The sequence below is a fragment of the Symphalangus syndactylus genome, chromosome 1 (assembly GCF_028878055.3).
Source record: "Symphalangus syndactylus isolate Jambi chromosome 1, NHGRI_mSymSyn1-v2.1_pri, whole genome shotgun sequence".
In the NCBI taxonomy this organism is placed as follows: domain Eukaryota; kingdom Metazoa; phylum Chordata; class Mammalia; order Primates; family Hylobatidae; genus Symphalangus; species Symphalangus syndactylus.
This window is the reverse complement of record NC_072423.2, coordinates 112545182-112572533: the sequence shown is the minus strand read 5'-3', so window position 1 is coordinate 112572533 and position 27352 is coordinate 112545182. Positions and strand designations below refer to the sequence as shown.

Here is a 27352-nt window from a genome sequence, read left to right as displayed (position 1 = left end):
TGCAGTGTGTTATCCTTTAATGAAAAGCTGGGTCAATGGAGCCACCACTCTCCCTAAGACCCCCCTGCAGCAGACAGCCCTCACCATGGCTACCTGTGCGGCAGGGCGGCCCTGTGGCAGCCAGCCCTGCTGAGGGGTCAGTCTGTAGTGGCCTAGGAGAGGCGTTCAACTCTTAGAACTAATGTGGCAGCAGCAACAAGGCCAGAGGCAGCTCAACTGAGGTCAGGGATGGTGGAGGAGGCAGACAGGAAGCGTGGGGCTCTCCTCCTTCCTCTCCGAATCCCAGTGTGGCCAAGGCCAGTGTTGAGGAACAGTACAGTCTCCCCAAGGGCCTGGAGGATCTTCCGGCCACTCTCTGGAAGCCCTTAGTCCCCAACTCCCTGCAGACCAGTGTCACAGGGTCGCTGGACTCGGGGAGCAGGCTGGGTACTACCCCATGAGCCTTGAGGCCCCGGGCCTAGGAGGTGGATCCAGCAGGGCTGAGGCCAGAGCCACCAGGAGACTGGGAGTCACCTTCCACTAACTCTGTTTGTCAGTCACTACAGGCACCTAAAAAGGTGGCCTCTCCCCCAAGCTTCCAGGGCTGCCCAGGCCAGGCTGAAGCAACAGGAGGCCGTGGCTCCTGGGTCTCTATAGATCTGTGACCTTGTTTTCCACAGCAGCTGCAATCTGCTGGAGCCGATAGCCCAGCTGCATCTTCTGGGCCGTGCCATCCTCCTCCAGGGCAGTGATGATCTGAAACAGAGACCGATGCCATCAGGGGAGACTTTGGCCAACGTGTTTGCTGCAAAATTCATTAGCCCTCCTAAGACGCTGTGGCATGAGTGGGATAGGAGGACAAGAAACCCAGCCGGTCACTTCACGTACTTTCTGGGACCTCAGGGCCTCGCTGGCAGGAGGGGTAATAACATCAAAGTCACCATGGGGTTTCAGGATGCATAAGGTAGGAAATGAAGGACGTGACTCAGTAGCGAGCCCCTCAAAAGCCCTGCTGCAGCCATCCTGCAGCCAACAGCCAACAGCATTTCCCAAGTTCCTGTCTGTCCGGTGCCAGACAAGGGGCAGAGACCCAAGAATGACCAGACACATGTGGTGGGAAAACAGACGTTGATCAAACACGAACCACAAATTGGGGGCTGCCACCAAGGGAACCGGTAGGAACCGGAGGGCAGCAGCACTTGGGAAAACAGCTACTGCCCACTATGTCTCCATGAGGGGACATGCCTGCATCACATCCTGCCTCCCCCACGCCCCATGCCATGGCCCACACCATGCCCAGGAAGGCTGTGGGCCATGAGGCAGGTTCCTCATCTCTGAGCAGCAACAGCCGTGTCACTGGTGCCACACAAACATCTAAGTGGACTATTCCACCAGGCATCCAGCAGGTTGACTGGCAGGTGCTCAGCTCTTCAGGCACAGCCCAGGGATCCTCCAAAAAGCTTCACCAGCTCCAGTGTACCCTCACACCCCTGGCCCTGTGCCTGGACTCTCCTCTTCGCAGCTCATGCAGCCAAGCCAGGCCTGCACTTGCATGTTGGCCGTGCCCAACATGCTGCCAACTCAGCAAATACACACCATCTCCAGGCCCTGGTAGACCCCTTGGCCCCCACAACCACCAGCACTGTGCCTCACCGTCCTGCTGGGGAGCTGGAATGGGGAGCAGTGGGACAGGTGAGAGCACAGCCAATGCCAGGAAGCCCGCTTGGAAAACACTTCCCAAGCCGCTGAGGGGCCCGGCCCCCCACTACTCTGTCCCTGGGGAAGACCAAAGCTCCCACCATGAGTCACAGGGTCAGAGCCCCTTAAGTCTCCTGGGAGGCCTTGGGTCAGCCTCCCAGTCGGGGTCCAGGGCCTGCCCACCTGGTCATAGTACTTGTTGATGTACTTGTAGAGTTCCTGCAGGGCCACTCGCACCCCGAGGTCTCCGGAGTAGTTCTAGGGAAGAGGCCAAATGAAAGGTGAGAGAGATGAGGGGTGCAGACAGCCACAGGAGGCAGCCTAGGACCCCAGGGAAGGGCTGGGGGAGAAGGGGACCTGAGAGGTAGAGAATGGGATGGGCACTACAGTGGGAAGCAGGGTCCCCTCCATGACCCAGGGACCCCAGGCCAGGTGTGCCAGATGGGGACAGAACAGGGCAGAGCAAGGGGGCCTCCTTGGTAGGAAGACAGCCCAGGTCTACCTGCTTCAGCAAGGTCTGGGGTTTCCACTGGAGCCCTGCCTCTCTCGCCCCCTTGAGGTTCTAGCCCAGACCCTCTGCCACCCAGGTGACTCCAGAGCCAAGTGGCACAGATGCCACTTGCAGGCTGACAGCCCAGCATGATTCTGCTCTGGCCTAACTCAAGTATTTCTTGAGGTCACTCTCAGGCCCCTCTATGGGGACATCTCTGAGCCTCAACTTCCTCACCTGGACGATGGAGTTGGTGTCACCTAGCTTGTGGAGTTCTTGTGGGGATCAAATAAGACAATCAAAGCACCCCATGAAGGGCTTCACACACAACACCCCAAAATTATATCTGCTATTAGTGTTGTGGTTGTCATCACCATCATCAACATTTCAGAAACATTGTTCATCAACTCCCTGGAGTTAGATTTTAGGGCTGTTTTAGGAATGGGAGAGGTGAAGGGGATACGTGTGCCACCAAGGGAGGCACAGCAGTGGGAAGACGCACGCAGGCAGACCCAGGCAGGCCTGGGGCCGAATCCCAGCTACCTTGCAAGCGCCTGGCTGAATCAGGGTACATGGCAGCTACCAGGACAAGACCCCTGCTTGCTCTGTGATGAGATGGTGGGAGCCCTGGTCTTTCAGTGGCAGTTGGAACATTCTGCACTTATGTTTCCTGCCCCAACCAGCTCACAGGGCTGCTGAGGTTCCCAAGGGCTTCCCTGCAAAGGGGCAGTGTGAAGGGGGCAGGACTGTTGTGGCAGGAGGCCTATGCCCAACCCAAGAAGTAGAGGGAGGCCTTACCCAGGACAGCTCAGCCAGGACAGAGTTCATCTCTTGGTCACTGGCTGGGACAGTCTGTCTGATGTCTGCATAGTACCTGCCAGAGAGCCAGGGCACAGCAGCTGCTGGGTAAACAAGCCAACTCCCCCGCTTCCCACCAGAGCCCACCCCGAGCCTCAGCTGCACATACCCTCCAACCTCTACCCACCGCGCCCTCCAGTACCTTTCCACCATCCGCTTGTACCGGGGGATGTCCCGTGCATACAGAAGTTTGTTGATCGGGGAGTCCTGGACATAGCAGGAGCACAGCAAAAGAGGAAAGAAGGAAGGATGAGGGTCCCTGCTTGAGTGATCAAGTGTGCTGGGTTTCCCAGTACTGCTTCAGCTTTGAAAAGGAAAAGTCTCACATCCCAGGAAGCCCCTGAGTCCCAGAAAACCAGGACAGGTGGTCACCCTAGCCTACTTCCTTCCGCAGGAGCCTCTGCTGCTCCCTCCCCTCCACCAATGTCCAGTCTCTGATGTCATCGGAAATCATTTCTCAGCTCCACATGCCACCATCTAGATCCAGCAAGAGCCCAGTACGTAGGGCAGGAAGCGTGCTGTTCACTCCCAGGGTCATCCTTTTAAAAATGAGCAAACTGAGACCCAGAACATTACCTAAGCGGCCACAGACCACCTCACTCCCTAGTGGCTGAGCTAGGATTTGAAGCAAGTCTGTCCAGTCAGTTTCCACCACTTTGACACCTGGACACAGCCTCTACCACTGAACTGGGTTCAAGTCCCAGCAGCCATGGGCTCTGGGCAGCATACTTCTATTCTCAGGACCTCTCCTCATCCTAGAGCTGCTGGGAAGGTGAGAAATATCTCGAGGTGGCACTGTCCCCCATGAGCAGGGACCCGAGGCCAGCTCCTCTGTCAACCTGAGTCAGGATTCGCACCTTCTCGACAACTCCCCATGGGGGAACCCTTGGCATTCCTTGTTCAGACTACTCCTGAGCTCCCCAGGAACAATTTGCTGCTCTGCTGGGAAGGGGAGGTACTGGGAAGATCTGGCAAAAATCCCAGCCACCACATAGGGTCTACCCTGGAGGTGGCCCTGCGGGTCCTGGTGTGGCCCTTTGATTCTTAGCTCATTGTAGGCATGATGACAGCATGTGGAACAAAATGGCTCCCAAAAGACAGTGCTACAATTTTGAAGAGAACTTTCCGTTTTTGTTTTTGTTTTCAGACAGGGTCTCGCTCTATTACCCAGGCTGAAGTGCAGTGAACAGCGTAGTCATGGCTCACTGCAGCTTCAACCTCCAGGCTCAAGCGATCCTCCTGCCTCAGCCTCCCTAGTAGCTGGGACCACAGGCACACACCACCACTCCTGGCTAATTTTTGTATTTTTTGTAGAGACGGGGTTTTGCCATGTTGCCCAGGCTGGTCTCAAACTCCTGAGCTCCTCAGGCGATCTGCCCACCTCAGCCTCCCAAAGTGCTGGGATTCTAGGTGTGAGCCACCGTGCCCAGCTAATTTTGATTTTTCCCAGAGGTGTAGGGATGTATCTCTCAAGAGGTCCCAAGCCAACTGAGACCTGGGGGTCTAGGTTAAGCAGAGCCCCACTCATGGACCTGCAGAGTCACACGAGGGCCCTGCCCGCTCGGTGCTTGAGCAGACACCTTGGGGACCTCATATGTCCGGGGACTCCTGGCTTTGACTGCTGTGACAACAGACTCCCAACCTCTGTGCTCCCGGACGGCTCAGACTACTCAGTCTCCTGTGCTTCCCAGCTCCCCTCCTCACACATCCCTCAAACCGTGACACCCCCTGAACTCTCTTCCCTACTTCCCTACTGGCAGGCAGGCACCTCCACCACCCTAAGGAATCAAACCCACCCAGCAGCCCACAGCTGCTCTGGGATCGAACAATCCATGTCTCTATCTGGAAACCCCACAAACACCAGACTCACCTTCTCCAAGTCTAAGCTTACCATAGCCAGAGGCCCAGGGATCATGTGTGACCTGCCTCCTTCTTCCTCATCCCCCACATCCAACCTTCAGCTTCTGCCTGCCCTGCACCCTCCCACCCGGCTTGAACCCAGCCACTGCTTGTCAGGAGGACAGCACAGCGTCCTTTTGGGACTCCCTCACTCAGCTCATTCATGCACAGCAGCCACAATGTTCCACCAAACTCTCGGGTCTGGTCACACCACTTCCCTGTTCCCAGACCTTCTGTGGCTCCCACTGCCCCAGGAGTGAGTCCTGACCAACTGGCCCTGGCCTACTGCCACGCCTGGCCAGCATTCTATGCCCCAGCCACACCAGGCTGTACTTGCTGCACACAACTTCACCTGTGAATTGGCACACAATGCCCCCTCCTCTTGCTCATCCCTTAAAACTGAGGTGGCTTGGGATGAAGCCTTGGCTTGGGAGGTCAGAGGCCTCCCCTAAGCCCTCCTTCAAGTTCTCGGAAAAGCCTGGAATCTGAGTGCACACACAGCACTGTCCACCCTCACCCATCCCGCCCCGCGTCCATCCCAGACTCGCTCACCCGGCCCAGCTTGTGGTCGGCCAGGGTGCAGGCGTCCATGAAGGTCTGTGCAATGACAAGGAGCACCGCATCCATGTTATCAGATGTTTGCACGTCGAACACAAACTGCGGGTTTTTTATTATATTGATCCAGAACCTCAGAGGCAAGCTGCGGGTGGGGCAGGCATGGCCGATGAATGTGCTGGGGAGGCAGAAAAGATGACCCCCCACACACACCTAGAGCCCACTCAGCTCCACCCGACCTGTTGGTCTTCCAGATGTGGATGGTGTCCTGGTCGGAGATGCCATGCTGCTGGGCCTGCTCATCCAGCAGGTCAAAGAAGTACTTCACAGCGAGCGGCACGGGGCGGCTGGTGCTGAGAATCACCTGGAACAGGTCGTCCACGAACTTCTGCAGCGTGCCCTGTGGGAAGGGGGAAGCAGAGAGGTGTGGCCAGCAAAGGGCCCTCAGCAGCAGTCCAGCCTCAGACACCCACCAGCACTGTGCCTGCATGAGCCCCACACCACCCCCAAATCCCACGAGTGGCCATGCTCCCCCTCAGCCCAGGCCCCACCACCTTGGCAGCCCCACCCCACCTTCATGGACAGCAGGCGGGTCAGGTAGATCTCAGGGATGGCCTTGGCGCGCTCACGCTCCCCGCCCCGAAGGCTGCCCCTCCGAGGCCTGGGCGGCTCTGGCTCATCACTTGGCTTCACCAGGTGCCAGGGCCGGATGCCCCCCTCATCTACATCCTCCAGCATTGGGGTCCCTGTGCCAAGAGCCCACAGCTGTCACCCCTCCCCAGGTGCCACCTCCCCAGGCCCCCTGGTTCTTGCCAGCTCTCCCAGGGGTGGGGGCACCTGGTTGAGGGCTTTCCTGGGCAGAAAGGAAATAGGCACAAGCCTGCCCTGAGGCCCAGAGGACCTTCCCCATGACTCCGGGCTGGGCACAGCAGGGGCAGAGGACCATGATAGGGGCGGTACTCACGCTCTCCGGGGACATAATCCTGGTTTTCCCGGAGCACATGCTTGGTGAGGCAGGGGACGAGGGCCACAGTTGCTCCATCTGGGACCTGCTGAGCACAGCTGGTGATCCCTCCACCAGTCCCACCCCACCATGCCCCCCTCCAGCTCCCACCCCTCCTACCTTGTAATGCTGCAGTGTGTTCAGGCGCCTCCACAGACCCTGGACCTCAGAAGTGACATCCTCGTCAGAAAGAATGAGGTGCCCGGCCACCCCAGACCGCCACTCTGCAAGGGCAAGGCAGAACTGGGTGCATACCCTTCCCATAGTGGAGCCCATCTCCTCCTCCACAGGGACACCAGCCCCTATATCATGGGGCAGCCTTACTCAACCTCTCCAAAGACCAAGAGCAGGGACCCCTCCCCAGATGACAGGCTGTCCAACAAAGATGTTCCAAAGCCGGCTTCTGCCCGCCTCCCAGCATCCTCCCCACCCTGAGTGGTGAGCTGTCCCTGCAGAGCTGGTCCGGGGCCAGCCCAGGCCCAACCTTGGCTCAGGTCCCCAGGGGCTCTCCACGCCCTCACCAACATCAAGGGTGCGAGGGTCTGGCCGCTGGGTGAGAGGCACTCCTTTATAAAGCTGGTCTAGCATCTTCTCCTTGGCCTGGGAGATGGTGTCACAGTCTAGGACCTTCACGGGCACGCCCTGGGCCTCTCCTGCCCCAGGCCCCACAGCCAATAGTGCATTCAAGGTCTATGTAGGACACACAGGAGCCATCAGGGTTCATGTACACTCAGGATGACCAAGACACAGGCCAAGGGCAGGGACAACTCATGAGGAGCTGCTGCCTCCGATCCCCAGCACCACACAATCCCTAACTCTCGTCTCTTCACCTGCCTGCCTTCCCCAGGGACAGCAGCTTCCTCCCCATTGTGACCCCAGCACCTAGCACAGTGCACTTGTAAACAACTATGGGGTAAAAGTCAGAAAAAATGAGTGAGCACAAGTCCCTCATCACTCAGATCCCCAGGTCCCTGGCTAAATGGGTCAGGCTGACGGAGCTTCGGGAAGCCTGCATGAGCAAATATTCCCACCCATCCGACAGGGGAGGGGTTCAGCAGGCCTGAATGGGGGTTTCCCACAGGAACCCTCGTGCGTAACTAAGGGGAAAGCAAACCCAGAGAGAAGTGCCTGCCAGAGTGAGGCTGGCTTGGTGGGCAAGGCTGCATCCCTGGTAGGAGGGCCAGGCAGACAGGGTCAGGCCCTGGCAACAGCTCAAGCCCATGGTCCAAGGTAGGGCTGGCTCCTCCCAAACCCTAGTTGTGGCTACCCTGGTTCCATCCCTAGCCTGGGGCACATAGAGGCCTTATCATCAAAGTCTGCTCTAAACTGCTATCCTGCTAAGCTAGTCTGACGGGCTCTCTCCAGCAGCCGGCCAGAGGTCAGCCCAGCTCTACATCCAGGTACCCACATCAGAAGCTGGTGTCCAGACCCCACACACCCACACACTCTCCACCCTCACCCTCACTGCACTCAGACTGCAGGCCACACACTTGCACACCCTCACCAGGGGACGGTACTCCACGTCCTCTCTGAGCAGGCGGTTGTCGTTCAAGGTGTATTTGGCCTTGCCTGTCACACTGTCCACTGGCCCCTTATCCACTTGATGCTTAATCCCTCGAAAGAGCATATACAGAGGCTCCCCTACAGAGTCCTAGGAGAGCATAGGCAGTTAGGGCCCCCCCGGCAGGTGGCAGAGGTGTAAGGGACATGACGCACACTGGGGAAGGGGACAGGACATGGGCTTAAGGGGACTGAGGACAGGCTGAGTAGGAGTCTCTGCTCTGGCACAAGTGTCCGAGCTGCATGGTGGCTGAGGGCTTAGCAGTTTGGAGGGTCTGACCCTCCCTGGACAGGAGCCCTGTCCACCTCTGCCCCCTCACCCTCACGAAGGTGTACAGACAGATGGACATCCAGTTGGTGAGCAGCTTCTCCACCACGGTCTCTGTCCTGAGATGATGGGAAAGGGGAGTGCCAAGGTCAGCAGGCGGGGCTGCGGGCCTCTCCATCCTGCAGACCCCCCAGCCCGAAGCACCACCCCAGCTCCAGCTGTCCAGGGCCCACCCAGCCCCAACAGCCACACAGACCTGCGCAGCATCAGCTTGGGGTTCTTGGCCACATATTGGGCAACCAGGTCACTGAGCAGAGTGCGGAGGATGTCAGTGAAATACTCAAGCTTCCCATGCAGCGCCACGGTGAGCAGAGATGCCACGTAGGCACGGTCCCGAGCTGAAAAGGTGCGCTGGCTCTCCAGCGCGTGGATGAACTGCAGCCAAAGAGAAGGGATGGGAGAAGGGGGTTGGGGGATAGAGGGGTGGGCTCAGAAACCATGCCCTGGAGAAGGGGCGGGGCCAGGGGCAGGCCAGGAAGATGCAGGTGGGGGCACCTTGGTGAGGAAGAGCTTGCTGTTCAGCAGGTTAGAGAGCTGCCCCAGCCCTTGCTCCACGGTGGGCCGTCTGCTCTCAGGCACACCCAGGTCCCGGTGCAAGGGCGACTCGCGGTGCCCAGGGAAGAAGATCCTCTCTGCATACACCTTGTAGTCGAGGAAGGGGATGCCACTGCCCAGGAGGTCACTGGTGAGATCGGTCATCTCGGTCATGAGGTCTGTTAAGCAGAGAGGCCAGGTTAAGCACCTGTTAAGCACCAATCCCATGTGATGGGAGCGGGTTTGGGCAGAGCCCTGGAGGGCGGGGCCCGTTCTCCCAGCCACACCTGTGAATTCCTTCTTGCAGCGGTCCCGCACACTGCTCTCCAGATTCTCCAGCTGGATCTGAACCTTCTTATAGTCCCTCAGGGCCTGCTTGCTCTTCCTCCTGCTCAGCCCCAGGGTCAGGAGGGGATGGCCGGATGAGTCCTACTGGTCCAGGCCTGCCTGACCTAGCCCCAGGCATACCCTGGCCTCATCCAGCACAGTCCAACGCAGCCATGCCAGCCAAGCTCAAGCCTAGCCCAGTACAATTCAGCCTGTCCCCTCCCAAGGAAGTCACACACACCCCATGCCCCATCTAGCCCAGCACAGTTTAGCCTAGAGATCACCCAACCACAACCAGGCCAAATCCATCCCACAACCTATTTTTATAAATAAAGATTTGTTAGAACACAGCCACTTTCATGTGTTTCCATGTCGTCCCTGGCTGCCTTTGTGCCACAGTGGCAAAGTTGAGTTGTTGAGCAGAGACCACTTGGCCTGCAAAGCCTAAAATATTTACTCTCTGGCCATTTATAGAGAATGTTTCCTGACTCCTGGCCCAGTCTGTCCCTTCCCAGTCCAGCCAGACCCCACGACCTGCCCCAGCCCAGCCACATCTGGCTGCACCCACCTGTACATGAGGACAATGATGATGACACCCAGAGCCAGAAGAGAGGTGCCCACCCCCAAGCCCACCTGGGCTGCCACAGGAAAAGCCCCAGGGCTCTCGCCGTCATACTGCACGTGACCCAGGGAGAAGCGCAAGTTCCCCATCTGCACCTGTGTCGGGAGCCACCTGTGAGCGAGGGTTCGGCCCAGGTCAATGCCCAGCCCGGCCAGGGACCTGCCCACTGACCGTGAACTCAGGCAAAGAGTCAGGTGCCTCTCGGAGGGCATGGTGCCGTGGCAGGGGCTGCTCCACAGGGGGCTCACAGTACAGGTGGTGCCGCGTCAGTGTCTTCACCACACAGGGGCCGTCCCCTATCATAGCCACCACCTCCTCCTTGGACATTGCAAGGTCCAGGTTCTCCCCCTGGAACAGAGGGTCACCGATCAGTCACTCAGGACCCTTCCCTCAGATCCTGTCCTCCCCAAATGTGGGAAGGACCCTGAGACCCACTCTCAGGAGCAAGGCTGACAGCCTCTCAGCACCCTTCCCCTGAGTGCAGGCCAGTCACACAGTGTCCTCCAAGCTGCTCCTCATCACCCGTTGCTGCCCTTTCCCATCTTTCTTCTCCAGAACGAAAAATCTGGAGAACGTAAAGCTGCCTCCCAAATCCTGCCCAGTTACCTAACAAAGCCGGAGCCCCCACTCTGTGGCTGATGACTCACCAGGGGGGTGATGATGGCGTATCGACCTGTGGTCTGCCTGCGTGCCCATCTGCTGCCCACTGGGTATGTCCAAGACACATGCCTAGCGCATGTCCATGTGAGCCAGGCTGCCAACGGGGGTCAGCCCAATGGCCTATGTGGACCACACCACCCAGCTACTGCGCAGGCTGAACATACAAATGCAGTCATTCCAGAACCTGCCATGGAGTGCATCAGGACCCGGGCCACCAGCCAAGCAGTCAAGCTCGTGCCAGATGCTAGGCTAGGCACCCCCCACCAGCCCCCTCTGCCCCTGCCACAGCAAGGATGAAGAGCCATGTCCATCCACCAGCCCTTGCTCTACTGTCTTGGCCTCTCCGCCTCACAGAGCAGTGCTGTCCAGCCAAGGGAAGGGTCTCGGGGCCCTGCCAGGTCCAAGTAGGAGCTGTACCTCCACGGAGAACACACTCCCAGGCTTGTGCCGGAATGGCATGGTGGGATCCTCAGGGTTGAGTGGCTGCAGGGTGGGGTCGGCCTCGTAGGAGAAAGGTGTGGGGTTCAGTGTTGCAAAGTCAAAAACCAGGTTGTCAAGGATAAATTCCACCCGGACCCAGGGGTCCTCAGGCAGGCCTGGGAGGGCAGGTGTGCGGCACGTGATGAGCTGGGAGGAGTTGACATGGCACGGCTCCTCAAACTGGAAGGAAGACAGGCAGGTTGACGAGGGGCCAAGCAAAGATGGGAAGGGCCTTCTCTGGCACCTGCTCTGGCCGTCCCCAGGGTGTGGTATGGGGCGAGGGAAGAGTGTGGGGGTACCCAAGAGTGTCCTACTTGCTGGCCACTGCAGGAGGGTCCAACGGAACACGCCGTCTCTGGCACCACACGACGCCTCCGTCCAAGCCCCTGGCTGGGCTGCAGCATTCTCGAGACCACAGTCACCCGGATTCTTGGTGTCTGTACCACGTCCAGATTCTGGCCACGGACCCATATCTCACGTCCTCCACTGAAACAGACCATGAGCTAACGTAACATAAGATGGCTTATGTTACCTGGACCTAAAGCACAGCCCAGTCCCGGCTAGGTCAGCTTAGCCCCAGCCCCAAACCACACCATCCCTCGCCCCTGCTAGCAGCATGGGATTCTCAGTGCCCCAACATAAAGCCCTACAAACCCCCACATAGTGGAGCTGCAAAGATCTCCCTGCCACCTGCCATGCAGCCACGCCCTTGGCCCAACACCTGAGGAAGCTCTTGGTGGGGCCAGCAGAGGTGATGTTGGGGTCGAAGGTGTACTTGAACTGTCCACGTTGAAGCCTCCGCTCCGTGGCCCCAAACCACACAGCCACAGGGAGCGTGGCAGGCATGGGGCGTGGGCTGGTCTCACACTGCAGTTGTTCTGACTGCTGCTCTGGCAGCCTGGGAGGGGAGGTGGGAATGAATGGAGGGGCGCAGGCAGGGGAAACTTGGACCACTCAGGCCCCAGCTGGCTTCCCTCTAGTGCTGACTGCAGTCTCCACCAGGTGTCCCTGGAGGTGCACTCCCACCACAGCTGGCTAGGGAGGGTCTGGCCACTCTCTGAAGGAGCAGACTGGCCCTCTTCCCCTTTCTTCTCTCCCCAGAATCTCAGACCCCTCCATCTTTCCCCTGGAGCACATGGATTTTTGCAGGATGAGGAAGTGGCCCTCACAAGTGACAAGGCTGGTCTCCAACCACCACTCGGATGTCCTCCAGCCGCCCAGTCAGGAGCTTGGAGCCATTCAGGGTGAGACGGGTGCCCCCAGCTCTGGGGCCGCGGGCCGGGAAGATGGAATGGACCTTCGGGTCCTGTGGGACACACAGGGAGAGAGATGAGCATCAGACCAGACACAGGGAGGCAGGGACAGCCTGAGAGACAGGATGGCCCAGGACTGGGAGCCCCACCAAGGCATAACCAGATGGGTTGAGAGGAGCCACCAGAGAGGGTGGCCCGCTGGCAGCTGGGGGTGGCTCAGCAGTCAGATACCTGGTAGGCAAAGTCATGCTCTGAGACACCACGTCCTCTTCCCGGCACCTCCACCGCTGCGGTGCCGGCCACCTCCTCCCCACTGGCCCCGGTGATGCACACGAGGCTGTAGGCACAGGGCAGGCTAGGGGGTGCCAGGCTGCGTCGAGGGCCCCTCAAGCTTACCTGGCAGCCCCTCTCCCTGCCCCACTGTCAGGTGGTCTTCCCCTTCCCATGCTCCACAAGATTGACAGAGACCCACTCTCACTTTGGAGGGAATTCTTTATGACACATCAGAAGGCCTTGGTATCCGAGAATTAATATTTGTGGCTTCAATCATTTAAGTTCAACCCCAGGGGCCCCCAGTAAGGAAGAATTTATCTGTGGCATAAATTTACAAAGGGGCCCTGTCAGCCTGGTTGTGGGGCGAGCTGCTGAGCAAGTGAGTGGGCACAGCTAGCCGCCCACATCCTCTGCCACGTCACATGCACAGCACCCACTCAAAGCACGGTAGAAACTTGATTTATTCAGGAAAAAGAGTCCCTGAAAGCCTCTAGTCAGGGGAATACAGGTGAAGGGAAAGTGAACCATCTAAGAAAATGCTGGTTCTTAGCCAGAAAACAGAAGCTTGGGCAAATTAACTTCCAGAGTGTTAAGCCTGCAGTGGCTCAACTCAGTGACATTGTCACAGTTGTTGCAAACACTAGGAAGACACAAGTGACATGTGAGCCACCCAGGGGTGGCTCCAGACAGAATATATGCTAATTGCTTCATAAATCACAGTAGTCTTATGGTCTGGAACACTAACAGTCTAGATAGTCACTGTAAGTTCTCGGTCATAACACATTCAGGGGACACTCCATGCTCCAGGAGAGTGGTTCCTTGTTTCAAATACAGATTTGGGGGCCCCACCATGGGCCTCCTGAATCCAGATGTTTGTGTTGGTTTGGGACAGGGTCTGCAGGTTACCCTGATATTCAGCCACGTTTGGGCCCTGCTGCTTGTGGACATCTCCTTAGGAATGTCCTCCATGTGTATCTTTGGGGCCTGCAACCGCTGGCCAGGTTACCATAATCCAGGAGCCCCAGGAAAGCAGCAGGGGTCCCTAGAGACCACAGTGGAGCCTGGCCCTTGGCGGGTGTGCCTTTCTGAGGTGTGCCTTCCAAGTCTACCTTCCTGAAGAGGCTGAGCGCCCAGGACAATGCCTGGGGAAGAGTGAGCTGTGAGAAGGCCAGCCCCTGAGCTTATCTGTCTGATCTGAGGGTCCTGCTGCCACAGCTATTAATATATCCACAGTCCCTCAGAAGACCAGGTGAGCAGAGTCAGTTCTGGGCAGTGACAGGCCCAGGAAGGATTCCCCAGCAGCCCATGCCAGGAACCTACAGGTGTGGTGGGTGCTCAGGGTCTTCAGTGGCAATGCTGGCACTCGGGCATTGTGGCCAGAATCAAGGAACAGGGAGAGAGGGGGGCAGATGAGCGGTGGGTGGGAGGCCCCAAGCAGCAACGCCAACCGCGGAGGCCCCAGGCTGTGCCGCTGTGCCGTGCTCCTGCTGGGTGCAGCCAGCTTACCTGCTGGAGACCTCATACTCCTGGGCATCCACAGCACAGGGCACTCCAGCCACTGTGACCATGCCCAGCACATCCTGCACATGCTGGCCCAGGTTGGAGCCCCTGATGGTGACACGGGTGCCTCCGTCTACAGGCCCAGTCAGTGGCTCCACCTGTTCCAGGACAAAGACTGCTCACCTCTACTCAACTGGAAAGGCAGCCCCAACCTCCCACCTTTGGGCCCCCACACCCTCCCTCTAAGGGCAGCACTGAGGAAGGGATGGCCAGGCTTTCAACAAACCGAGTGGATGAGGGGCGCTGGGCACTGGGTGGCCACAGCCTCAGCCTCACCACAGGCCTCCCGGGTCACACAACGTGGACGCTCCCCCTCACACCACACACAGCCATACTGGGGCATGGCAGTTTGGCAGCGGCTGCAGTCTCCATGTCCCACGGAACAGTCATACAGTACCACTGGGGGTGGCAGAGACACACGTGAGAGGCAGGCCTGGGAGAGCCCTGCTACCACCACCAGCTCAGCAGCCTGCAGGTGGCTCACCATGCAGCCCCTCAGCACTGTCCACACGCAGACGGCCGGCCCGACGCAGAAACAGCCCCACACGGAGCTCCGGCTGCAGAGCCTCATAGCTGAGCTGGAGAAATGGGAGTTGGTTCAGAGTCAAGCACGGGGGGAAGTGTCAGGCCTGGGGAGGGGTTAGTCAGAGAAAGGACTAAAATGACCAGTTAGGAGCATAGGGTCAGAGGGACCCCATGGGCCACAAGTCGGAGGGCAGAGCCAGAACTGGAGTATGGGGACCCCATGGGGTCTCAAGTTAGAGGTCAGAGCTGGGATGCAAGGACTCCATAGGGCACATGGTCAGAGGTCAGAAATGGGTGTGGAGACTCCCTCAGGGCGACAGGGTCAGAGCATGGCTCTGGACAGTGTGGTGCAGCCAGCTACAGTTGGCAGCCAGCCTGTGGCCAGTGCAGTGCACCCGTGCCCACCCAGGCGCTCATGGTGTGTACCTGGTGCTGCTGGCAGGTGACGTGGCACTGGGTATCTGGAGGTGGCTCACACTCGACCCGGGCCTCAACCACCACCTCGAGGCCCTCCAGCTCCATCACACACTCATTGTCTCCTGGGCTGTCCTGAGGGCAGAGAACACAGCTGTTGGGCAGCTTCAGGAGCTGGGCCCAGGGAGTCCTGCAGGTCACCCAACAGATCCCCCAGCACAGCTTCTGGGTTGGAGCTGAGCCCTCGGACTCTGCCCTCTTCCTGCTCCCCAGGACTTAGGCCGAGTTTGTCAACAGCTAAGGAGGCTGCAAGGACAGCGGCAGGCAGGACACACTGACCTGGAAAAGGTGCAGGTTCCTGCCTAGCAGCCGGATTTCCCGCTCCACATGGACCGGCATCAATGTGGAGCCCTGAACGCTCTCCACACAGGGGCAGGAGCTTGCCCCCGAGGTCACCTCTTCCTGCAGGCACCAAGGGCAAGGCAGTCTATGGAGCCCACCCTGCCCAGCTCAGCCCTCTGCCTTGCCAGATTCCAGGGGCAAGGCCGGTGTGGGGCTGCAGACTCCACCCTGCCCCTCATCCCCTCCCAGTGCAGAATCACAAGGCAAGCTAGGGGTAGCATCTTCCCCACATCCCCTCCCCTGAGGCCTCCTTCCTGGGCTGGGCCTCACCAGCTCCCAGAGCCCGGGGGTGTCATACTGGTAGTCGAGGCTGGACGGGAGGATGAGGGGGGCGGGAGGGCCCTCAAGCTCTGCTGAGTCTCCATCACCTGAGAGGAGGGTGGAAGTGGAGAAGGCGGGTGCGTCACCCCCCGTCCACTCGTCCGCCTCGGGCAGCTCGCCGCCTTCTCTCGTGAGCCAGTCCAGGGCGGGCTTCACGGAGCCCATGGCCCCTGGGAAAGTGGTGGCAGGAACAGTGGCAGGGGGCAGGTCCAGGGGCACTGCGGGATGAAGGGCCTCGGGGCCAGGGTCTGCAGGGGGCACTGCTGCTACCTCCGAGGGTGACAGCGGGGAGGCCAAGAGGTCCTCAGGTGTGGCTGAGGGTCTGAAGTCAGTGGGGGCAGGGACAGCGGTTCCAGGTCCATTTGGGGGGATGGGAGGGGAGGGCTCCTCATGGAGAGGTGACTCTGTGGAGCCAGGGGAAGATATGGGGCCAGAACCTGCCCATGGCCCCCAGGGGCTGAGCAGAGAAGGACTGGCCCCAGGTGAGATGTTCGAAGCTGTGGCTGTGGAGGGAGCCCCAGGCTCCACAGGAAGGGTGTCAGGAGCAGGGGTGACCAGGGCTTTGGGGGCTGTGGGTGGGGAGGGGCTGGGTCCGTCTCTTGCAGGAGGGTCTGGGGAGACAAGCGGGCTCTGAAGGGGGAGGCAGAGGAAGACAGGAAGGGCCACTCAGCAGGCAGGCGCGGGACAGGAGGCAGGCAGGCACAGTATATGTTAAGAGGAAAGGAGACCAAGGAAAAGAGAAATAAAAACAGCCCATTAATTCTCCACAGGAGAAAACTTCAGGGGAAGGCTCCAGGGGTGTCTGTGCCGAGGTGGGGCATGAAGGCCAGACCTCCCCTGCCTCTCAGCTACAAACGCCCTCTCCCAAAACAGGCGGGATGTATCGGCGGCTGTTCTCCAGGGAGTCCGTCACACACAGCGGCTCTGGTGCCCAGGACAGAGCCTCACATAGGCAGACAGACCCCGGGCCATGAGAAAAACTCTCACACTGGGACCCGCAACCACCCCGGTATGGCCCAGCCCAAAGTGACACTCACCTGATGGCTTGCAACCATGGGCCCGGCATCACACGAGGCCTTGTGTGTGCACAGGTGCTGCCAGACACACCAGTTACACCCCCAGCGGCTGCTCACACAGGCCTGGCACCTGCACAGAGCACAGCCATGGGGCAGGGGTCGCCATGGGGAAGCCCAGGCCTGGGGACAGGGCGAGGAACTCACTGCGCAGATGGGCGGAGTTCAGTGACCGCCACACAGTCATAGAAGGAGAGGGAAGTTTTGGCGATCACAACGGCGCCAAACCTGAGCTCCACGCTCATGGATACATAGTCTGCAGAGGGGGAGAGAGGGCCAGGGTTAAGCAGCAAGGAGGTGCACTCAGACCCAGAGCTGATATCCTGAGCCCCTGAATGGGGAAGAGGACCCGGGATGAGGGAACGCAGTCCGAAGGCACAGAATGGAGGCTTCAGGTGGTTGGGGAGTGGGAGGACTCAGAGAAAGGCATCCATTCATGGCTCTTTGCCTGGATTCACACTTTAACCCCACCGCATCCCCTGGAGCAGGGGCTGCCCCCCCGCCCCCCCGCCACCAGGCTGGCCCATTCTCTCACCCACCGGCTCCTCTCGGCAGCACTGGGGCCTCACTAGGGTCTGGGGAGGGGCACATCACACCAGAACCAGTCAGCAGGGCAGGACTCTGATGTTCCCCAAAGTGGCAGGAATATGACTCCCCTGGCCACAGGGGTGGCAGGTCTGGCACTGATAGGAAAACCTGCCAAGAGAGCCAGGGACACACTGTTGGGGCTAGTGGGCAGCAGACCAGGGCTCACATTTATGGGGCACCCAATGTGGGCAGGCACCAGCAATCAACAGCCCCCAGGCCTCCCCAAACACCCTCTGGCCTGAGTTAGAAATAGATGGGGAAACTGAGCTCCTCAAAGAAGTGACTTGTGTGAGGCCACGTGGTATCTGGCATGTCTGCCACCAGGATCCAAGATCTCTACCCAGACCTTGATGCCCAGAGCCCTCCCCACCAGGGCCCTGCCTATCTGATCATTCACCTCCCTCGTCTCCTCTCGGCTGATTTTGGCAGGACTCATGGCTGCCACCTGCAGACAGCCCAGCTCAGGCTGGAAGCTCCATAGCCACTGCTCTGGGCCCTGGCCCCTCGAGCACTCAGAACGGCGACTGCACCTGGGCGAGAATGACCAGTGTCTACCTGTGACCCTCACGGGCCACTGGGAGTTCATATGGTAGGGACTCCTACAATCTGGAGGACCTGGGCAGGGCCCTAGAGTGGGCACGATACAGGCTCCTGTGTCTGCTCTGGCAGGGCACTGATGCCCAGTGCAGAGGATGGGGGTGAGGAATTGGGGTGTCTGGGGATCAGGGGTTGAGAATGAAGGGCTAAGGGTCAGGAATTCTGGACAGGACAATTATGCAGGAGCATTGTGGGCTTGAGGCTGGGGCTTGAGGCTGAGGATGGGGTCAGGAATCTGACCTGCCAAGGAGCACGCACCACCCACAGTATGGGTCCCTGTGAGCAAGGCAAGATGCACAGTCCAGGTGCTGAGCACAGGAGGCCACGGGAACCTTCAGAAGCTGTGACAGCAAAGAGGACCTGAGGCCAGCAATCCAAACACCAGTGGCTCACCCACAAGTGGGTCCCCGGCCCCACCCAGAGGCCCCTCCCAGCAGCCATGCCCTGGCTTGTGCCTGGCACTCACTGTGCTCTGGGTCATGACATACAGGTGCTCAAAGGTACCATCAAAGGTGAGGTCTCTGCTCACTGCAGACCCCTGCTGGATGCTCTGTGTGGAGTATGGGTGGCCATCGCTCCCTGGGCCCAAGTAGACCTGGGATCAGAGACCACAGGGTCTGGGACCCAAGTCCACGGCCAGAGGCCCAAAGCCCTCCCCTCCTCCACCCAATCGAAGTAATTTACAGGTAGAATTTCCTCCTGGGCAGTCACAGGTCATACCAACCAGCCTAGCGGGGATGGAGGAAAGTCACAGGTAAACACCACCCAGTCCTGGGGAGAGGAGCTCAGGTCATCTCTCCTGGCCCAGGGGTCACAGGGATAGCTTAAACCAGGCTGGGTCCCTAGCAACTTGTTCCCTCCAGACTCTGGGGCAGAGGCCAGTACTTCCTGTGGGCTCACCCTGTGCAGCTGCCCTTGACTATCACCCAGGAAAGCGATGGTGTGTCCATCTTCCATGGTGACTGCCACAGCTGTTAGCTGAATCCCTGGCCACTCCAGAATTGGTGTGGCTTCCAGCGGGACCCGGCTGGCCATGGGGCTGGGTGTGTGGTCTGAGCCACAGGGATAAGCATCCAGGGTGTCCTATAGGCAGCAAGAAGCATCAGGAAGGCCCTCCGTGGATAACCTCCTCGGCCGTATCCTCCCTGGACAACCTCATTCCCTCCCCCAGCCGCTCTGGTAGCTCTCCCTATACAACTGTGTTTTCTCTGCTGGTCCTCCTGGGGCAACCTCATCCCCGCCCCCAGTCTCTCTTCCCTTTTTTATCCATCCTGAGGCTACAGCCCATCAGTTCCGACCTCACCTTCCTCTCCTGCTCAAAAGCCAAAGGTCTCATTCCATTCTAGGTCCCTGTCCCTACCCAAGAACCCCCAAACACCCTCCCAATCCACCAACACAAGTGCCACCCCTCCAGCATCCTGGTCCAAGCCCATCCAGACACTGCTGCCACCCGCATGCCAGGTTTGTGGTAAGGTACCCTTCCACTGCCCAGGCAACAAAGGAAGCACTTAATATCTGCTGATCTGACCATCCTCGTGCTACCACCAGCTGCCCTCGGACTCTCTGGGCAGCTCCTTGGCTGCAAATGCTTGGCCAGTGGCCTCAGAGAGGGGGAAAAGCAGGGCAATACTGGAACTCACCACTGGCAGCTGTGCACAGTCAGAATTGACATCATACTCGATGTAGGCCACCTCGGTCCCATCCTCAGCACGACCCTCCCGGGTGTAGCAGGCATCTCGTGTGCGATTAGCAAGCCGGTCCACCTCATCCAGGGGGAAGGCACAGAGGGCAGAGGCTCCAGATGCCCCAGCAGCCGCCGATGGAGGCCGGCCCACAGTGGGGGGTGCAGCCGAGGAGAAGGCTGCAAAGAGCACCTCCCCATGCGCCACCTCCCTGGACGTGGCCACAGCTGCAGCCTGGATCAGCCCGTAGCGGCCACCTTCACAGGCCAGAGGCAACTCCACATAGGAGTAGTAGTGCTGGTCCCGGAGGCACACTCGAGACACATAGGCACGAAAGGCTCTAGACTGAGCCTGCAGGTCCCGCCGCAGGAACAGGAAGTAGGCGCTGGCCCCACGTGCAAAGGCACTCACGAAGTGGTGGCTGTACTCGGAGAGGCGGCCCACTGCCAGCTTGGCTGTCTCCTCATAGGAGAAGGCAGCTTGGGGGTCCGGCGGCAACAGGGCCCGGGTTGTGATGGGTGGAATGCCACCCCCCACACCCCTGCTGGTGTATCCTCGCCCCACAAACAGGAGGGGCTCCCCTGCCAAGCCCTGGGCTACCAGCCCCACCGTGCTGACCGCAGGATCATTGGCAGCCACATACTGTGTATCCCCAGGCCGCTCTGGCCGCAGCAGCAGCTGCTCGAGCTGCCCCAGGCGCCGCTGTTCACAGACCCCCTGGTGCACGCTCCCGCACACCACCAGGGCCCCTGGGCTCACCAGGAGCAGCTGGTTTGGGTTGTTGGTAGGCTGGGCCTGGGGGCACTCATCAGGCATCACGGGTGGCAGGCAGTCCCTGCTGTCTAGCACAGGGCCGGTGGACACTGTGGCCTCCAGCTGCAGCCCAGGGCTCAGCTGGAACAAGAAGTTGGTAGCCCCCAGGTAGAGGGTGCCTGAGGTGGGGTCCCTTGCCAGGTGCTGCAGATACGTGCCATTGGGAGTGAAAGCAGCTGGTGGAAGGGGCTGGAGGGTGAGGACCCACCCGGCCCAGAGAGCCTGGAGAAGAGCTGGGCCCAGAGCAGGCATCGTCACCTGGCAGGGAGAGAGGTTGAGAGAGTGGGGCTCACGTGGCCGCCAGAACACCCTGGGGCCACTGGTAAGGGATAGGACTGTGGCATTGCCAAGATGCTCCTCCTAACCGAGGGGGTGAGCAGAGGAGGACCAGGCTTCTTAGATAGGCACTATGTCCAGGATGACCCCAGGACCACACACTAGAACGAGGTCAGAAATAGGAGACACTTCCTAGACAACGCTGCCCATTCTCTGCAGGCACGATTCTCTCAGGAGACCTGCACCCCACTCACCATCCCCCCAGATCAGAGGGTGAGGGGCTGGAGAGGCCATGCCCAGGAAGCAGGGTCTGGATGGGGCAGAAGAGCAGGTGATGGGAAGGAAGGGCCCAGACCCCAAGAAAGGAGAGCTCTACATGGATGAGGGTTTTCCGGGCAGAAGGAGGAAGGAGAGGGAGGTCTCCTGAACCAGCAGAATGTTAGAAGCAAGACAAGAGTTGGGTGCAGGGCTTTTCAGGCCAGGAATCCAGAAGGGTAATAACCACAGAACCAACAGGCCTGAGAGACAGGAAGAGGCTCCAGCTCGGAGGGGTGGGGCCTGAAGGGCTGCACCCCACCTCCGAGAGCCCTCAGAATAGGTAGGAGTCATGCTGTTCCTAGATATCTAGTGTGAGGTCAGGCTCACCTGGCAGGGCCGGCTGGATCAGGAGACAACAGCATGACCCGTGTGGGAGTCACCTAGCAGGGGGGAAAGGCGAGTGTGAAGCCGGAGCTGGGCTGCAGGCACGTGGAAGCCCTGGGCTCCCCCCGCGGGGAGGCAGCACAGAAGCACCCCCTCCCCACCGCCCAGCCTGCTGGTGGAGCTGGGCCCAGCCTGGCCCCCGGCCACCAAACACATTCCACAGAGGACGCCTCCTCAGAGCCCACACGAGGAGGGGGAGGGCAGCAGAGCCAGGCACCCGAGGGGCCTGGGAAAGGTCAGCTAGGAAGGAGCCCCACGGCTGGCAGGGCCCAGCCAGACCCCCAGCACGGTCTTCTCCCTGTGAGGTCCCTCTCTCTGCTCAAACTCCACCCTGTAAAAGCACCCAGGTACACACCCTCTCCAAGGCCAGGGGCTGTCCCAGCCCAAAGGGCCACCAGCGCTTCAGCAGACAGGCAGTCGCACAGCAAGATACATACACACCACCCACCCTGTATGTATATGCCTACAACACACACACACACACACACACACACACACAGAGAGAGAGAGATGCAGATGCCATCTATACACACAGCACAGTGACACACACAGACATAGCCACCCATGTTCAAACACCACATGAAGACACATCCATATAGAGACAACTCCCCTACACAGAAACACACACACTGCAGGCACATATGTCACACTCACTGGAGACATTCTGACCATCACTCACATTTAGACATACACTCCCACACTCATGCACACTACCCTCATTCGAGAGTACTTAGCTAGAGCCCTATGTACTAGAGAGCTGTAGAAGCTAGGCCATCTCTTGCTATTTCCTCTCCTGCAGTTCAGAATAGTGCCAGGGCCCAAGATGTGGGGTAAGTGGAGTGTGTCCTGGAGGAAGGTGCCATGCCTGGCTGTTCCCAGGCCCATCCCCAGGACCTCCCCAGACTTTGGGTGCCTGCTTTCCACACAGACCCCTTCTTGGGCCCCAGCTGAGGCTCCTGAGTCCCTGAACCAACAAACTATGGCAATACCACCTTCCCCAGTGGTCCCCAGCCAGGAGCACCAAGGTTGGTGAAGTGCTGGGACAGACAATGCATCTCAGACTGGGAGACACTTCCCCTACTTGCCTGTGCCCAGGCCATGTTGCCCAGCCCCTCCCATCACCCAGCTGCCAAGCTGTCTGTGCAAAATATCCCAAGCGCGCGCTTCTCCCAGGTCAGCTCATCCTAGCAGAGGCCTGAGCAGGGTACTCCTGAGGCTGCCCTGAAGTGAACAGGGCCGGGCACAAGGCTCAGGGGAGGGTCCAGCAGCCTGGTGGAAGCCGGGACACTGTGGCCACAGCCCGGTGGGAGCAGGGGGGCTGTAGTCACAGCCTGGCTGGGCACTGCTCCCGAAATAGCTTGGGGGTTTCCATTTTTAGTGTGCAGAAAACAGGGCAGCTCTATGGGAGCAGAAACAAGGCTGCTTCTGTTTGCCACCCAAGGGGGTGGGGGGAAGGGGGCAGCAGGGAAAGTCTCGAACCCGGCCAGGATCCCAGGACTGTGGCAAGACCAGGCTGCCCAGGAGCCCCCCACCTAGTTTCCAAGGGATGAGGAAAGAAAGTTTCTTCCCACGGGAAGACAGAATCCACCTGAGGATGGGCAGAGACCACCTCTTGCAAGGGGCTACTGTTCAATTCTCCTGCCACCACATGCCAGGGATGGGCCTTGGGCACAGGGTCCCATAGTTAGACCAATACTCACTCCTACATGCTTACAAATATTTGCTCAGAGCCTACTGCATGCCAAAGTTCTCAAGCCCTCAAGGGGCAGTAACAAAACCACTCCCCATATGTGAAATCAAAACTGCATTGATGGATGACAGAGCCTTGGGAGATGAAAAAATGGTTAAAAAACAAAAACAAAAACAAAAACAAAAACACTGGGAGGAGGAGACAACAGGAAGAAATAGGTGGGATCAGAACAGCTCCTGGCCAGGCCACTGAGGAGGTCGGCTGCTGACCCACTCCAGGGAAAGTGGTCAGGCTTCTGCAATCAGTCTCCCTGTGAATCAGGACCTAGCACCCCTTGCCCCAACACACATACCATGGGTGGCAGAAGGAGGAGAGAAAGAAGAGCAGTGACTTTTTCTCCTCCATTTCAGGCACATGGATTTCACTTAATCTCTGCCACAGGCCACTGAGCAGCTCCCAGCCCCTCCAATCTAGCCTCCCAACTCCCAACTTCTCAGGACTTTCCTTGAGCAGAATTGGAGTACACCCCTCCCCCAAGAGCCTCTGGGGCACCCCAGAGCGGGAGGGATAAAGGCCCACCCCTCCAGTCCACACCTCTCCCACCCGATCCATGCCAGTGCTCCCCCACACATGCCCTTCGTTACTGCCAGCCTGAACTGCAGGCTGCTTGGCTCCTCCAGCCGCCGCACAGGCTCTTGCCGCTGCCTGGAATGCCCACTCCCTCGCTATCCCATTAACTCCTACACCAAACATCTTCTCCCTGAGGAGCCTCCCCTGTCCTCCCAGGCTCCTGAGGAGGCCACTGCATGCAGTGGACAGAATGGACACACCTAGCCACCACCCTGACAGGCACGGCCGCTCTGCCTCAGGCTTTCCGAGCCTCAGATTTCCTAGCTGTACAATGGGAGGCAGGATTGCTCTGACCAGTAAACATGATACAGTGTGTGCCTAGCATTAGTGATGCCGACCAGGGTTACCTTTCTCCCTGTTCCACCCTCCTACTCTGGACTTGAAGCTCCTTGAAGGCAGGGAGTATGGCTTCTGATTCAGAGGCCCCAGCAACGTACTCAGACTTCAGCACAGACCAGACGCTCCTGGCATGGTGAACGAATCCCCATCTCACAGCCAAGAAAACCCACCAAGTAGGGGAGCTAGGGGGCCCACAATCCCTCCAAGCCACTTGGTCTCTCAAAGGGAAGACATTGGCCCCACTTTTATTAATGACCAGGCCACGGCAGACTGAAAAGGCTGATCTAGAACCAGACCTCACATCCCCAACTTACACAGCCAGGATCTCCTGCCCACTCCCAACATCTGAGGCCCTGCTCAGGCTCACAGCCAAAGCCTAACTCTGCCTGTGCCCAGTGCTCCCCCACACATGTCCTGGAGTGTGAACCTACTCTGAACCTCTTCGGGGGGCGCAAGACTGCCCAACTTCTGTCTGTAGAGCAAGCACCTCCCGGACCCCCGTGGAGCTGTCCTCGACAACAAAAGAGGGTCACAAACCCCGCCATTCCGCACCTGCAGAGGGGCCATAGGACAGCCCACATGTGCTTTGCCTGCCAGTTAGTGGGAAACCGGCCTTCCCGTTTCACCCTCCTGCTCAGCTCCCAGGGTCCACTACAGAGGTGAGTTATTCATTGACAGTGCAGTGGTGCCCGCTGCCCGCCCTGTTTTCTGTGTGTTGAGGAGGGGTGGGGAGATCCACCATTTACCAGGCACCTGCGATGACCCAAGGCGCTCATCGATCACCCACTTAATATGTCTGTGTGTGGAGAGGAGGGTCCCCCTCGCCGGGGGTCTGGAGGCTCGAGGTCCGCCTTTGTCAGTCCCACCGGGAGCAGCCAGAAAGGGCTGTTACTACTGAGGGGAAGCCCCGACCTCCCCACTCGGCTCGTCCTTGACCCTCCCCAACCCCCGGACCCCGAGGCGAGGACCCCATCAGTGGCCCTGGGAGGGCGGGGAAGGGGCCGGCCGGTCCCGGGCGGCGACGGCGAGGAGGGGGCGCGGAGGAGCAGCTCCACCTCCTCAGTCTCCCAATCGCGTTCCAGGCGGAGCCGCCAGAGTTTCCCTTCGCGCGGAGAAGTGTGGTCCCAACTCTCAATACCAAAGCCACCCACCACTCATCCAGGCCGCCCCTGCCCGGCGGGATCGGGGCCCCGGCCCGTTCCACCTCGGGAGCCCCGTTCCTCGCCGCCCTGGCCCCGAGCCCCGCACTCACCACGCGGCCGGGCCCCGCGGGATGTGCGCGCCGAGGCGGGCGCCGGCCGCTCCGGGCTCGGGCTCCGCGCGCAGCGGCCTCTCCCCGGGTCTGGCGGAGCCGCAGCTGTTACCCGGAGACCGAGGGGCGGAAAACTGCGCCCGCTGCCCGCCCCTCCCGCGCGGCGCTGCCACCGCCGGGAACAAAGGAGACAAAGCCGCGTCGGCCGGGCCCGACTCTTCTCCTTCCCCCTCGCCTGCCGGGCTGCCCTCCCCCCGCCCGCCGCCCGGGCCAGGCCGGAAGCAGCCCGGAGAGCCGGGCGCGCGGCCCCGAGCCGCCCGGGACCCCGCATTCCAGCCCCGCGGGCTCCGCATCGGCCGAGGGCTGGGGACCCGACCCCTCCCGCACGGGGGAGGGCGGGGGCGGGCTGCACCGCGGCGGTCGCCATGGCAACGCGGGTCGCCCGGAGGGGTGAGCAGTGAACCCCGGGAGCCAGAGCCGCCCCGCCCCGTCGGCCTCACCTGCTAGCCTCCTTGGAACCGGAACTGGGAACTTTCCCGGTTGCCAGGGGCCGAGGCGGGGGGTCGCGCTCCGCACCCGCAGGTGCTGGTGGAACAGCGTCCCGGCCTCTTCCCGCCAGTCCAGAGCCGGGTAGCACCCGGGTCCCTCACCTGCCCGACCCGTTCTCCTGCCAGCGCCCGGCCTCGCCCCGCGCCCGGAGCTCCCTTTCCCTTCCTTACCCGGCTCCGGTGGTCATCCTCCCCAACTTTCTTTACCTGAACTCCAAGGCGCCTTGTTTCCCCGCTGCGCACCTGGCCCTGCCCACCGCCCCTGCTCCCAATATCCCCAACAGCCAATCCCTCCTTCCGGCCCCCACCTCTGGCTGTTTGAGAAGAGCATGGGCTTTGGACCTGGGCTTGCGCCATCAACTAAGCCATGTAACCTGACACCAACCCCCCCAGCCTATTTGCTCACCAGTAAGTGGGGGTGATACCACCTCTAGCGGGGCTGTGAAGGCAGGGAACCTGGGCTGCAGAGGCGCACAAGGGCTCACTTCCTTCCTTTCTTACCAGCTCAGGACCCAGACCTGGACCCACCCCAAGCTGAGAAGCGTTGGGCAAGTCTGGGCTCCCTCACTGGCAAACACCTGGGCCTTCTGCGGGAGGAAACGCTGGCAGAAGGGTTCTCTCCTGGGGACCATTTGTCCCCTGTGCAGGGCCCTTCACACCCTGGCATGCCCACGGCTAACTCAGGAGCCAGAACCTGGCCCATCCTATTAGGACTTTTGGAGGACTTTGGCTCAAAGCCATTGACACAGCTTCCTGGGAGGCAAAAATGTCACAGGCATCATCTGAAAGCCTCCAAGGCCTCCACAGGCTAGGGGAGCCTCAATCAGGAGGTTCAGGTCATCCACACTGGCTACTGCCCTAGAACTACAGACACCCTCTTCCCACCTCCTGCTGGCTATCAAGGGTCTCCCGTCAGGTCACCCCTTTTCCTCCACTCCCACTTCCAGCACCTGAGTCCAGGTGCTTAGCACCTTGTCTGCACCAGCATAGCAATCCCTCCTTGGATCTCTCACTCTTAGCCTCTGACCTCAGACTGCCAACCTGGCACCCCGGGCCTCTGACCTCATTCTGCGCAACTCCCCCACACCCATCACCACCCCAGCCAGGACAGTCTGCCCCAGTCCCTCGCCCACTTTGGCTTTCCTGCCTGTGTAGCTTGTAGAAGCCCCCTCCACATGCACAGAATCCCTCCCTCCCCAAATCCATTCATCCAAGCACACACCCTTCAGGACCTATCTCACCCCAGAGGAAACTGGGACTTCCAAACCCCACAACCCCCTTCATCTGTACACAGATACAGTACCTCCTGCCCTATGAGGAATGTGAACACTCTAAGCGCAGGGGTCTTTCCATCCCATGCCATTCTGGGGAGCCATTACTCACCAAGGATAGTGACTGAGGGACCAGGTGCTGAGAACCTG

The 27352-nt window shown here is 59.8% G+C and overlaps 1 protein-coding gene across 2 annotated transcripts; it reads right to left on the bottom strand.

Moving 5' to 3' along the window:
- PLXNB1 (plexin B1) lies at nt 1–26196 on the bottom strand. Of its 2 annotated transcripts, none has more exons than XM_055278518.2 (38): nt 26139–26196; nt 21416–21468; nt 19640–20752; nt 18900–19082; nt 18466–18594; nt 18240–18340; nt 17800–17932; nt 17354–17510; nt 16962–17070; nt 16779–16887; nt 15691–16371; nt 15358–15480; nt 15031–15153; nt 14564–14657; nt 14306–14478; nt 14026–14177; nt 12478–12583; nt 12163–12299; nt 11715–11891; nt 11308–11479; nt 10931–11173; nt 10025–10201; nt 9800–9948; nt 9192–9292; nt 8866–9083; nt 8567–8745; nt 8363–8429; nt 7987–8133; nt 7004–7172; nt 6603–6706; nt 6444–6528; nt 6053–6225; nt 5719–5879; nt 5477–5624; nt 3168–3232; nt 2966–3041; nt 1861–1935; nt 1–735 (listed from the first exon to the last, which is right to left on the bottom strand). In XM_055278518.2, exons 3-38 carry the CDS (start codon nt 20744–20746, stop codon nt 631–633), a joined length of 6408 nt encoding a protein of 2135 aa, XP_055134493.2. In that variant the 5' UTR covers nt 20747–20752; nt 21416–21468; nt 26139–26196; the 3' UTR covers nt 1–630. The 2 variants fall into 2 exon arrangements, with proteins under 2 accessions (XP_055134493.2, XP_055134483.2); XM_055278508.2 differs by lacking the exon at nt 26139–26196 and adding an exon at nt 25384–25642.
- Nucleotides 26197–27352: the final 1156 nt, after the last annotated feature.

Bases quoted from the DNA above. Each gene is read 5' to 3' on its own strand.
- PLXNB1 (XM_055278518.2), bottom strand. From the start codon at position 20,746: ATGCCTGCTCTGGGCCCAGCTCTTCTCCAGGCTCTCTGGGCCGGGTGG. The intron at 16,888-16,961 runs GTGAGTTCCTCG...TGCTCTGTGCAG, and splicing joins GAACTCCGCCCATCTGCGCA to GTGCCAGGCCTGTGTGAGCA. The intron at 3,042-3,167 runs GTACTGGAGGGC...GCTCTCTGGCAG, and splicing joins TACAAGCGGATGGTGGAAAG to GTACTATGCAGACATCAGAC.